This window comes from Sturnus vulgaris, chromosome Z (genome assembly GCF_052056855.1).
Source record: "Sturnus vulgaris isolate bStuVul1 chromosome Z, bStuVul1.hap1, whole genome shotgun sequence".
NCBI lineage: Eukaryota > Metazoa > Chordata > Aves > Passeriformes > Sturnidae > Sturnus > Sturnus vulgaris.
In genome coordinates, this window is record NC_142283.1 from 36,400,076 (window position 1) to 36,413,900 (window position 13,825).

At 41.1% G+C, this 13,825-nt stretch overlaps 1 protein-coding gene across 2 annotated transcripts in view; it reads right to left on the minus strand.

Moving 5' to 3' along the window:
- GAK (cyclin G associated kinase) overlaps window positions 1–11,623 on the minus strand; it is a 66,508-nt gene extending 54,885 nt beyond the window's left edge. Inside the window, exons 1-5 of one of the 2 annotated variants that reach the window (XM_014882379.2) lie at window positions 11,331–11,623; window positions 5,058–5,119; window positions 3,763–3,822; window positions 1,972–2,086; window positions 1,403–1,545 (exon numbers count right to left, since the gene is read on the minus strand). In XM_014882379.2, the coding sequence (XP_014737865.1) occupies window positions 1,403–1,545; window positions 1,972–2,086; window positions 3,763–3,822; window positions 5,058–5,119; window positions 11,331–11,472 (522 nt within the window). In that variant the 5' untranslated portion in view covers window positions 11,473–11,623. The remainder of the gene's footprint in view (window positions 1–1,402; window positions 1,546–1,971; window positions 2,087–3,762; window positions 3,823–5,057; window positions 5,120–11,330) is intronic. The other variant, XM_014882378.2, reaches the window with a different exon arrangement.
- Window positions 11,624–13,825: the final 2,202 nt, after the last annotated feature.

A 13,825-nucleotide genomic window follows, 5' to 3' on the forward strand; every position in this document is an offset into this window, starting at 1 on the left:
TCTGCCTCTTGCAGCACAACAATAATTTAATCTTGTTTTGCAGCTTCTGCGATAGGAGACCAGTACAAAACCAAATTCCTGTCTTTTCCCATGCTTTATCTCTGTCAGGAAGGCACATTCCTTGGGAAGAAAAAAAACATTCTGAATTACAGCATTAGCTCAATGTCTATGCAGCCGGTTATGAAAGAAGTTGTCTGTCTATTTTTAAATAGATTTTTTAATATTTCTTTTTCAAAAGAGAGATGCAGCTTTCCAACAAAAGCTAGGGGCTGGCATATAGAACTTTCAGTGAAGAATGGTTAACATGTCTTTCACACGACCTCATGACCTAAAAGCCTGTTCAATGCTACCAAGCAAATAAAAAAAGGAGTGATCTCTCACCAAATCTAGGTTTATATTTATGTGCGATACTAATAGATAACATCAAAGCTTCCATCAAGAGTGTTGAAAATAATTAACACATTTACTTCTAGAAGAGTGGTCATACTTTCCTTCCCCAAAGTAATTAAGTACATGCTTACTTAAGGAGGAACAAATTTTCCTATTTTTATATTCAAATGAAATCCCATCAGGCTGGATACAGACATGTGAAATTTAGACACTATTCCAAGAGTAAGACTCTCCTCTGTCCTATTTTTTTATGTTAATGAAAATTCAAATATATTCATAGTGCAGCAGAATCTCACTGATGATTAGGGCTTCTTCATCTAAGGTATATTGAACAGGTCAAGGTGAACACCTGTCTTCAAAACACAAAATTCAAACTCAGGTAAGTCCTTTCAAATCTCCAAAGCTCCTAAAGGTAGAACACTTTCTATGGCATAACCCTGTAGATTCCAGATAAAGGCTAATAAAACAAACAGAAAAACCCCACACCACTAATAAACAAAATCAAACATGAATTATGCCTACCAAATTTTAAAAGTCAAATTAAAAACAAGCACTGATATACAGTGCAAGTTACCAGTTCTAAAACTAACAGCTTACTACACATTCTCAATAGCAAGATAATCCTTCACAAACAATTCAACATTCTTCTCCTTCAAAGCTTTAACTCTTCCATTACGACATCTACTCAACCCAGAACCGCAGTTCACTAGTTGTAACTATTTTATCAAAAACAAAATACTCAAGGTAACTCAATCAGCAAAACACGATAAGCTACTTTTCTGCAAGTTTGTTTCAGATAGAGTACAAGCAGTTCCTAACCGCAAGCACAAGGAAAAGATGCTGTTTGAAGAGATGCAATGTATTTCAGTGATGACCTTCACTAATACTCAGAAGTTACGGCAGGGCAATAGATTTAAGTGCAATGCTCAAGAATCGTTTTTAACACTGATCCAGTCCAACAGTCTCCTTTGCTGTTCAGAAGTACAGCCTTTACTTCAATACTGTAACATACCTTTAAGTCTCTATGAATAATAGGGGGCTTCTGCTTATGCATATGCTGCACTGCTCGGCAGGTCTGATAAAAGATCTTCAAAACTGTATCACAAGAGATAGGTCCTTTGCATTCTACTTTCTTTAAGAATTCCACCAGCTGTCCTGCAGGAAATGAGAGAAATTCATATAAGCACACAGAGAACACTGCAAATTCTGAAAACTTGACACAAACAGACCCTTGTCAAGAAAGATTTACAGTCCTGAGTCGTATTAAATAGACTCTGAAAATGGCAGGTCCACACTGACTACCGTGACAAAAGAAAGAGTGCTCTAAGGAACTACTCCTACTCTTCCCTTCTCTGACTAGTCTCAAACACAAAAAATTTAATGATTACCTCATATTTAAGACAAGGTTAAACTGTAGTCTAAAACCCATGATCTTTATCCTATGAAAGGTAAGTTTGAACTCTAGCTCCACTGAACCATGCTATCTTATACAGTCATTGAAAGCTTGTAAGTTAACATGCAGCCTGTGCAGAACAGCTGACAGAAGCAATGTGCACTGCTGGGAAAAGAAATAAAGTTTACCTTTACACAGCTCTGTAAGCAGAAGAAACTCTCCCTGCCCCGTGTCTGATTCTTCTTTTCCTATAGAAGCTGCAGAGCAAAACTGGACAATGTTGGGATGACCTGAAAGTTTTTTCTGGAGATAACACGTTCAAGGAAGATGACTCCCAGGTTCATTGATACTATTGCATCCAGTACTTTATTTGAAACTTTAGCTTAAAACCACAGAAAGCATAACAGCTGCAATCAATACCCTAAGCAAAGCAGGGAAATACATGCCTCAGCTGTAAGGAATCTGAGAAAGCAGTTTAAGATAATGTAATAAAAAGTCAAAATATTAAAAAATCCTTATGATTATGGCTCAGGAGAAAATGGACTCAGTAACAGGTCTAGTTCTTTTTGTCCTTTGACAAGGACTGCAAGAGCCTAGCATGAGTAGCAGGGATATCTTGTAACTATCAGCTGCTTCTGTAGATGGCTGATTAAGAAAGGGCTATTGTAACCTCACCTATCTTTTCCAAGGAAGTATTAGGTGTGCCACGGTTCAATTTTAATTAATTAAATGAGAGTTCAAAACAATTAGAGGTCTAAAAGGGCAAGGAACTTAACCTCTCACCATCAGTAATAATTTTTCATGCTAAAACCTTTATCATGTTTCACTTTCAGTTCAAGAATTTGTAGTATCATTTTTGAGCTATGTAAAGGGGAGTATAGTGTAAGTGATCTCAGCTCCTGCCAGTGGAAGTTATGTTGCATTATGCCTGTCTGTGCATACACTGACTGTGAGATAAACAATCTATTTACAGGATGCATACACCAAGTCTGATGACAGAAAAGCAAAGACATTGGAAGTAGAACAAAGATATTAAAAAAGGGTAAGTTGGATCTACACGCTTCACATTAATCTGATCTTAACACATATCTATTCAGAGCTCCAGGAATTAATTGCATTTCACAGTCTTATCTCAAAGTTACCAACAATTAACCCTTCATCATGTTGTACACCTGCTTTAATGACACTGAGCTGTGAAAAATATCCCAAGAACATTGAGTTCTGTAGAGGAAATTAAGGCAGAAAAGGGACATAATATCTTCCCTGAGGCTCTTATGCACAACCCTGTGTATGGCTGGGAGAATGATGACACTGAGCTATCCCTAAATAGGCTGTATGAGAAAGTACAGTAAAGTAACAACAGTAAGCGGATGGGAAAGCACCATAACGTAACAACGGTAAACTGATGGAAAGGTACATTAAAGCAGCAAATAGGTAAATAGACACGCAGGGAAAGTATAGCAAAGTAGCAAATAGGTAAAGCGGATGTGACTAGATTAGGCTGCTAGACTGCTTGAGCCAACGGGTGGGGAAGATGCCGTAAAAGCACGTGAAACCAATCAATAAGTAACAAATAATATGTGGACAGTGCTTAATAACCAATTGCATGCTTGCTAGATTCGAGTGATCACTGTAACAAACCCTATAAAATATGTACACTTTGATACAATAAAGAAATGAATGTTAGAGATACACTCATGCCTCCATGAGGCCTCTGTGAATACTCAGCTAAGATCTCCTGCTATCCGGACAAGATTTCTCCCATTACAGTTCTTTACTCTAGGCATGATAATGTCAAAGTAGATAGAAATGTAGAGAAAATTATATATAATAACATATACATATAACCATGAACCCAGAACTCCACAATGTCAGTCCTCTTAGGAAGTGTATGGTATGAAGAAAAAAGAAGAATCTGTACAGCAATATTTTGTTTCCCAGAAATCTCAGGCAGTTAAATACGTTACAGAAAAGGATACCATAAAACAAACTTCCTGAATGATGGCTTTGTTCTTTTCCTCTTCATTAGACAACAATCGCTGTCAAAAAAAACAAAATAACTGAGAAGATATAGTTACTGAAACTTACAGAATAACAGTGCAAAAATTTTGTTTTTTCACAGAATATGAAGGGTAAACTACAGTCAAAAACCTGATGAACTGTAATGGGGCAGTAAACAAAGCTGGCTTATTGTACATTTTGACATTCTGTCACAAGTAATATCCAGTTTTCCAGTTACCTGGAGTATTGAAGTTTAGTGATAATCGAGCAGTTGTAACTTTTGACACTCTTAAAAGTAACTGCTCTGACAGTTCTGCTATATAAAACCCTAAAGTCTCCTGGCTACAGCATGGTAGGCTAACAGGGAAAGAGTCACTTTCTGTCTAAAATATTCAGCAACAATCTTCAACTCCCTCTGGACTAAACTCCTCCAGATTACATAGCCCAGCTTTTTCAATGGGACATGCATAATCAGCAGCAAAATTAAGCATTATTGTTTCTAGTATTACCTGGATTTGCAGCAGGTAATGGTACAATCAGCCTGAGCATTCACTACAAAAGTACCGGTTTTACAGAGCAGAGGAAGTATAGTAATGGTTCACCTTCTACTTGTTATTTTTTAATGGGGCTACTTCTAGAGGACCTTTCGAATGAACACATATAGTGTATGGCTTTGGTCACATGTTTTGTTCATGTAGGATGTGGAATGAAATGCAAAAACCCAAAGTTACTCCTGATGGTAGAATGCCAAATAACCTCTCCCGCCCCTCATACAACTTCTCTATTTACAGCCGATTACCAGAAGCCTCTAGAAACCAAGAATCCAGAGAAGTGTCTCTAAAAACTACCAGGCTGAATGTTAAAACAATGAGTCAAAGTGTGGAGCATTAATTTTAATACTAAGGAAATTTACTCTTAAAGTAAGAAGGTGGGCTAAATATGCTCCTGATGAATGAAAAAGACACCTCTACTCCACTTCAGGCAACTATGAAATATTCTTTCCATCCATGTAACAAAATGTTTTGGACTGGATCATGAATTTCTACACCAAAAAAACAAAGACCAAGGACACTTAAAAGGCCAATTGTCACCTAAGTATGAAGCGCAGCGTTCTAACTGGAATGACCATTCTAAATAGCAGGCTACACCACTAATATACTGGATTTTTTCAAGTTACTTGCTCAGTGGCATACATCAAGGACTAATTGTCGTGCTAAAATACCAAGCTAAAAGACAGACGTTACAAACCTATAGCGAAGTAAATTAATATTACCTTCAAAGCATAATCTTTGCCACTTCCAAGATCTTGAGCTTCATAGACAAAAGCAAAGCCTCCTACAAGAAGAAGGCACATTAAGTCAGTTTTAATTTCAATATTCAGGTACATCATTCTTTTTAGTCTAACAGAATCAATACATGAATTTAGATACATTTCTGAATGCATCAAATACACATTTCTCAGCATCTGGTCAGGATTGCTGATACTCAGCACGAGTTCAGATATTCTATTCCTTTCTTGTACATAAGCCAAGAGCACACTGACTTTCTTACCTTCCTGAATTTTGTTAAGTCTGCATATGCAGATTTCTTATTAAGCCTTTTTTTTTTTTAAAGGTCCTTATAAAACCAAAACGCAGTACAGCATTTGTATGTAATTAAATGTAAATATTACCTGATTATTTCAATTAAATTTTTTGGTATTACACTGCTAACATTTTGTATAAAAAACAGCAATAACTATGAAAGGTAAGTGCTAAACATACCCTCCTATTTTTAAGATAACTGTCATGCTTCAGGCTTCATATTAAAAGCAGAAAGATTTTCAAGCACTGAAGCACACATTCCAATAAGGCTAATTTGTTACTCAATTGCAACGTGTTATTCCATAAAATATTTCCCTTCCAACTCCTTTTGTCAAACGATCTATTTTCTCAAACACTTCCTTTTGCTCAAGAACACTGGGCAAACCTCATTGTTTGAGAGTACATAACTAGCTTAAAATACACTTTTCTACTCCAGTGATTGCACCTTATTATCAAGTACTGAAATGCTAAACAGAACGGAGTTCATTAAACTTTGCAGATCTCCAGAGAAAAGTCAGTGGTATCATGCCTGGTTAATTCCTATTTCATTGCACCTGCCTTATAGGGAACCCAACTTCTATGGCTTACTAGCTCACTTTTTAAAACTGTGTCCCTCTCAAAACATCAGCTTCAAGTAAGTTTCCCATTGTCATTTCACTTTTTCACTTGAACACAATTCAGCTCCATACAACTCAGCTCATTCCATGTAGTGTTTGGTTCATTACAACTGCAGCACTACAGCAGATACCATGCTTGATCTCATGGATTTTCTGGGAGCTAGAGCATATTGTGAAGGTACTTTTAATTTTCTTAAAGCCATCTGTTATTAGTGAAAACAATTCTTACACAAAAGGCAAAACTAATCCTACTGCTTCATTCTTAAAAGCAGTTTCATTTACAGTTTGATGCTGGCTCCCTTGGAGAAGTAGTCTATTAAAGCAGTTTCAATATACCCTCAGTAGGGACCAGCTTACTGGCAAAACTTCTTCTCTGCCAAAACAGTTTACTCCAAGCCTCCTGACCAATATATTTTGCAGAAATTCAGAAAAAATAAGTTTAAAAGCACTTTCAACAAGCCTCTACAAACACCTGTACAGCAGACCTAATTGAGGCAAGTGATAAAATGTAAGTTAAGAGAAGAACAGCTTCTAGGGGTATCTAAAGATTGTAATTACATTTGGGGTGTTTTCACTCATTTTTTTCCACTTACGTAGATGTTTGTAGATGGCTTTTAGATAGTTTTCTGAGGCTTTCTGTATCAGCAAAATCATCTTAGCATTCCCCCACACAGATCACCAGTGTCAAGGTATATACACACCCACCCCAGCTATTGCCCAGAGAGACAGGTTTTGCATTGCTGAGGCATTTCAGAGCCCCATTTTCAGAAGACAGCACAAGCCCTCCAAAGTCATTTGAGATAGTATTTTCTAATACAGAAATTACTGCAGAAGAAAATTTGGTTTATTTCTTTTCTGTAGACACAAGCTCTCACACATCAAGGCTCACTACAGGGCACCACACCAACTCACAAAAATCAGAAACTAACTCTACCTCATTTGCTTTATTAGTGAGCACTCTACACTTATCCTTGCACCACCACAGGCCTCAGGCAGTGCTCCTGTCAGTACTTCATCATTCTCTTACAGAGACTTGAAGACCTTTGCTTTTCCAAACAAGAGATTTGTGATTCTCCCTCAAGTCAAACCCTGGCATCACATAATACTGAATAACTTAACTGCATTTAGACATCAAGTTGGATTTCAAACTGTTCTTTTTTATCATGTCCCTGTTTTTAATTTCTTCACAAATTATTTTTTCAGATAAGCAGCTTCGTAAAATGACAGCTAGAGAAGCACCAAAAGAGGGACATCAACCACATCGTAACACTGCTTGCTACTGTAATTCACTCACTGTTTCATTACACACTTAACTAGTCATGAGAAAGTGAGGGTGTGAGTAGCTTCCTGTTTGCTACTATTTGATATGACTTTTCTATTCCCCTCCCAAATACTGACCAAATTTCAGTGGTTTATGTTTCAACTATAACTTGATTGAAACACTATAATTCTAGCCTGTAAGTTACAGTGCATCTTACCTGGAAGCTTCTCAATCAGAGTATCAAAACAGAAAAGATGCTCTGTTATTGTTGCCAAGCACTGATCCACAAGCATCTTTTTTTAAGTCCAGTCATGCATTTGTGTCCATTGCAATCTCCTAGTATCAAGACGAAACTGCCTCAAGAATGAAGGATGGCCCAAATTTAAAGATCTTTCCCACACCCTTGAGAAGCAGAGAGGTAGAATATCTTGAAACTTTCAGAGCTCCTCTGCAAGCAGGAATTGCTACAGCCAAGAAACAACAGCTTTAAAAAATAGGACTGTTCTGCTCCATGTTGAAAACATTGTCTACGTTTACAATAAAGAAAATGGAAACTGGAAAGCTGCTAGATCAGGTACTTTAGTTGTTCTTTAGGAATTATCTTTTCTTCCCCCCTATCTGTCAGCAAATAAAACTAAGTGTCCACAGAAACTTGATATTAAGCATTCATTGTGCCTCTGTTGCTAGAGATTTGCACCCAAAAACCTGGACTGAATTAGGTTATCATTATCCTATGAATCCAGTAGTTGCAGAGACCATAGAATTATTCCTGTAAGCTTGGCAAACTGTAATACTGCCTGTTCACACTCAAAATACTGAGGAAGCCCTGAAGTATCAAAGAAAAGGAAAAAACTGCTTTAATTCCAGAAGTTTCATCTTGGCAGAAAGCAGCCTGTAACAAGTCACCTACTGATGTGGCTTCAAGTTACAATATCTATTTTTAAACTCAAAAAAAACCCCAAACTAAAGTCTATACTCATTTAAGTCCGTAGTCTATTGCTACAGGAATGATTTTTTGAATGATTCCTGACTAAGGAATGATTTTTTCATTATGGCAAAAGCTTTAGACTCAGATCAAACAGATTGAATAATGCATTCTTTTTCTCATCATGTTTCTCTTCTTGTGTGCTCTTTTGTCAATGTTTGTTACTCAAAGGAAGTATAAGAATTCATTACATGTGAAGAATGGTTGTTAAACATGTGCTACAGAACTTGCTTGTTCCCTGTTTTTCACACAACTAAATGCCTGGTTTATTCTAAATTGTTCAGTCTCCTATACAAAAGAAGGCAGGAAAACTAGGCAGGAAATATATGACTATTTTACTTAAGTAAAAGGTGGGGGGGGTGTCTGTGCACTTAACCAGAGGATCCAAGAGAGTCATGACCCCCAAAGCCACTATCATACCAAGGGCAAGCAGTGACTATACATAAAAGCCCCCACCAAGTTCCTCTAAAATCTTATCTGAAGTGAGGTACTGAAATGTACAAGCAGAAAAGAAAACGGGATACCATATTCTAGGAGTGCTGAGTCCAGTCCGTGACACACTTAGTCTGTTCGTGCATTTAGAGGTAGTATCAGCACAAGAGATCATCACCAGCTCATCCCCACAGGTTGCTGTCAGCCTCCTGCAGCTGCACACTGTCTTTTCAATCAGCCCAGTCCTACCCCAGCACGACACCAGGAAAATGCATCCAAGTGACCTGTGCAACAAGTCTCAGCTTAGAGGCAGCCAACTATGGATTTGCACCAGCACTGGTGCAACACTACAGAGCTGGAAGGAGTTGTGGTCTATGGGAACAACTGAACCTGTGCTGCCACACGAGATTGTGCAATGCTAAACCACAGTCTCTGTTCACATCAGCAACAAACAAAGCTGAGCGCATGAGCCTACAGAAAAGGCTTTCTGTCAGCATTGGCAGGTGACACACAGTTCACCATGGATTTGAAATACAGATTCAGAAAACAGCTTGACTTTCCAGTGGGGAATTTTCTCGCATCAAAGAACTGATCTGGAAGAAAAACAGATTCTGTATTTGTAACCATGGAAGGGAATACATAAGTGTATTCCATATAGTTGTGGACCCATGTATTAGAAAGGACCACAACAGATTAATGCAACTTGAGTGACAAAATAAACTATACGCTGCAGACAAATTTAAGTCTGAAGACAGCAGGAGATATTCCATGTTTTATATCTCTTTTACCTTTATACTCAATATACTGCAAGGGTTCTTTTAGACCAGAGCTCCATTGGCTAGAAAATTGTACCTTGCAGAAAAAGCAAGCAGGTAGCCCAACTTCAGTTAGCAAAATAAGGGGGGGAAAAAAATCTACATAAAATAAAACCATAACACTGAGACAAATACGGAACTTAAAGCAGTGGTTACAGAGAAACTGTCAAGAACTGTAAAGTTAAAGCATGTCTCCATTTGCTTTAAGTCTAACCTGGCATCTTTCCCCTGACGTTTTACAATGCCTGTGTCAGACTCTGGGAAACAGTAGGCTGCTGTCAAAGCAAAGTATTAAAATACCTGCCCCAGAACCAAGAACCAAATAGCATACATGCTTCAAAAATAGTTTTCTTTCCAAACTTTCCTTTGTCCTTCGGTAACTGCTGTGGTTACTGCTGGCAAGAACATTACACTATCAGCAGCACAGACAGTTCTTTTAGCATTCATATCCCACTGAGTGTTTACATTTCAGTCACAATTCTGATTGTAAAGAAACTGTAAGTAAAGGCAGAAGGCAGAACAGGAGGACGTGACATTTAGTACTGTTGTAAATGCGACTTACTACACAAGAAACTGCCAGGTTTTTTCTAAGATCATATGCCAGAAGTACTTGAGTATTCAAGTGACAGATTATTGCCCTTAAGTAGATAAAGCAGTGATGAAGACCTAGTTGCTGTTGTTTTGTAGCACAAAACTTTTATAACTAGCTTATAAATGATTTGAAGTAGCTAACCTTAACCAAATCTTTCTTCTATGCTGATCACCAAAATTTCAACAGAAAACTACTTAGTACCAGACAATTATTAGAAGAAACTACAGAAAGAAACTCCAATAACGAAAAGGAGCGCTATACAGAGCTTTGAGGTATTTACCCTAAATAACATCAACCTTCTCTACAAAGTTAATGAAATATTTAACTACAGTATTATGTAAAAGTTCACATTATAGTCTTCTGAGACTAGCATTTAATGTCTCTTCTGCTTGAGGAAATAAAGTATTTTCTCTGACCACAAGCACAAGACAATCCAGATTTCTGCTAATATCTAATTGGCATCTATCAAACATATCATCTTCTCTAAAACACATTAACAAGTCGTGTGCCAGGCTACCCACCCAAAACTTCATTGAAACTGGAAATTGCCCAGATATTTAACTCCTTGTACTCTAGCAAAGTCTATGTGCTCAGTAAGATGAGCCTCCTGACATGTGTGTTTAAAGGAAGCACATTTCCTGCATTCCACAATCTTCCAAACAACTCCAAACAGAGGCAACCTTGCACGTTTGGCATAACAATATACATCGTTATTTAAAAAAAAAATTGAAAAGAACAAAAAACAACAACAAACAAACAAACAAAAAAAACCCAACCAAACAAACAAAAAAACCCAAACACCACGCAATCCAGAATTTCCGTAAGATCCTTGGTAGATTACAAAGACCCTGACAGACTACAAACTCCTGAGTTCTGTTATGCGGTGAAGGCATCTAAAATCACGAAGCAAGGGAAGAACCGGTCACAGAACACCGCAGCTCTCGGTGGCTATTCCTGAGGCGGGGCACTGACACCACGCACTGTTGGCGGGCCTGGGGACACCGTGCCCTGTGCCCGGGACACCGGCCGGAGCGGAGCGGCACGGACACCGCCAGTCCTTCCCGGGAGGCCGGAACCGCCGCCCCGGCCACCGCCCGCCCGCCCTCACCCGGGCGCGGCCTGCCAAAGAGGAAACCCTCCCGGTCCAGGAATAGGAGACGGGGAAAACGGGAGCGGGAGGCCCGGGGGCAAGCCCATCCCAGCCCCGCAGCGCCAGGGTCCGCCCCGCTCCGCACGGCCCGGCCCTGCAGCCCGCTCTTACCCTCGGCGATGACCCGCTTGATACGCAGCTTCATGTCGCCCATCTCCACCGTCTGCCCCACGAAATCGTTCTGGTCGCGGCTGGCGGCGCCCAGAGAGCCGGGGCCCGCCAGGAAGTCCAGGGCGGACTGGAAAAGCGACATGGCTCCCAGCCGGCAGTGGAACAGAATGGGACAGCAAGGGATGGAAACAGAGAGGGATGGAGTTGGAGGGCTCCGCCGAGCCACCAACAGCCGCGGCGAGAGCCCGGCTGCCTCTTCTACCGTCTCCTCAGCCCCTCTTCCCTCAAGTCCGTGCGGCTTCCGGGAACGCTGCGTCACTTACGCGCTCTTGGCGCCGCCCGCCCGCCGCAGCCCAGCCGGGCGCGGCCCCGCCCCGCGGGAGGAGCTCCGGGTCCGGCTCCCTCCCCGCCCCGCCCCGCTCCTGCACCGTCCCCTCACCGAGTCCCTCTCAGCTGCGCTCCTGCGCTGTCCGCTCACCGCCTCCCGCGCCGGCTCCCGCCCGGCTCCGGTCCTGCAGCGTCCCCTCACGGGCTCTCTCTCCCGCCCATGCTCCCGGCCGGGGCTCCAGCCAGGCACGGGGGACGCACCAAGCTCGCCTTCTCGCCCTGCCCGCGTCGCCTTCCCCTAGGAAGAGTCGCCATTCCCCAGGCAGCGGTGTGTTTCCACATGTTAACGCTTAGGTCGGCAGTCGGCGAGAGATAAATGTTCTCCTGTCCGCCGGCACCTCTGGCGCTTGGGCAGCACCTGCGCCTCTCCCACAGCATTCCTGTTCGTCTGCCCTCGGGATCTTCCCACGTCTGTCGCTTTTCCCCCCAACCCTGACGGGCCAGCCGCTGCCCTGCCTGCAGCCCCACTGCTGGGATGCACGGGAGGGCGCGGTGGGGAGCGCTCTCCTTGTGTCGCACTGTTGTGGTTTGACACTGGCCACATGCCAGGCACCCACGAGAGCCGCGCACTCGCTCCTCTGCTACAGCTGGACAGAGGAGAGAAAAAATTAACGAAGGGTTCCTGAGTTGAGATAAGGACCGGGAGAAAACATTCCAAGGGCAAAACAGGCTCGACTTAGAGATACCAAGTGAGTTTATTACTAACAAAATCAGAGGAGGATAATGAGAAGTAAAATAAGGCCTTAAAAACAACTTTTCTTCCCCCAACCACTCCCTTCTTCCCACCGACAGCGCAGGGAGACAGGGTATGGGGCTTTGGTCAGTTCATCACCTGAGGTTTTCTTCCACTGCACAGGCAGAGAAGTCATTCCCCTGTGAGACCGTGGGATCCCTCCCACAGGAGACAGTTCTCTGTGAACTTCTCCAGTGTGGCTCCAAATCTCAGGAGCAGCAGTCCTCGCAAAGCTGCCGCAAGGTAAATCCCTCCCACTGGCACACAGTCCTCCCAAAACTGCTGTGGTGTAGGTCACATGAAGGAGGTATAAGAAAACATGTAGGATAGGCAGCAGGAACGTTACACTTGAAAAAATCAGGATGGATTTGGCACTGCAACTACTGCAAATAAGATAGGAGAGCCGTGATGTGAATGACGCTTTTCTGGATTAAAAAACTTTAGGAGAACACCTCGGTAATATTTTACTGACCTGTGGTTTTAAATATCCAGGATCATACTGGAGAGGTCAAGCAGATCATTCAGTGAGTCCAGAATGCTCTGCAGTGGTGGGGGCTGACCCCATTTTCATTTACTGCTGAATCAAAAGTGTGGTAAAATGCTACCGTTTTTAAGAATACTTGGTCAGAAAAAGGTAAAGTATTCTTTTCATTTATCCAGCTTGAGAGGCCTACGGTTTGGGGTTTTTTTAAGTTTCCAAAGGCTGTAAGGCTTATCACATTTATATGCTGGCACAGTTCCTGTTGAAAAGTAGAGGGAAACAAGGTTGTGCCATCTGTAACTAGTTTGCATCCTAATTCTGACAACTACACTATACTCCAGTGGGATGCTTGAGCTCTTGATTTAACAACTCTGTTCCAGCCTTCCCTTTTTAACTTTCACATAGTCTTCTTTCTTCTACCGCTTCACCCAGAATGCACCACAAATCAATCTGGCCAAAAACCTTGGGTGGGGAAGGTGGCAAAGAAGGGATTTCCTCTTGTGTCATAAGGTCAAGGCAGGGCAGAACCATAAACTGGAGAATTATTAAGTGAAAAGTTCATTTTGTCTATTAGCATGTAGTAAAGATAGAACTTTAATTTTCGTTCCAGTAATTGCTTTCAGCTTCTTAGGGATTAAATTAATTAAACTGCAATGAGTTAGCATTCTACTTTAGCATTTCTCTATATAACCTTTAACCAAAATATAACCAGAAAACGGCACACATAATAATGTCTGCATAGATCTATATAGGGTTCATTAGATTCAGCACAGCTGAAAATCTATTTTAGAAGTACATCTCAGAAGGAAGATTAAACACTCTTGAATGTTTGTATTTTTTATTGCAATTGCACTTGTGATGTAGTCTAAAAGAATGAGTCATAAAGCTAATCCT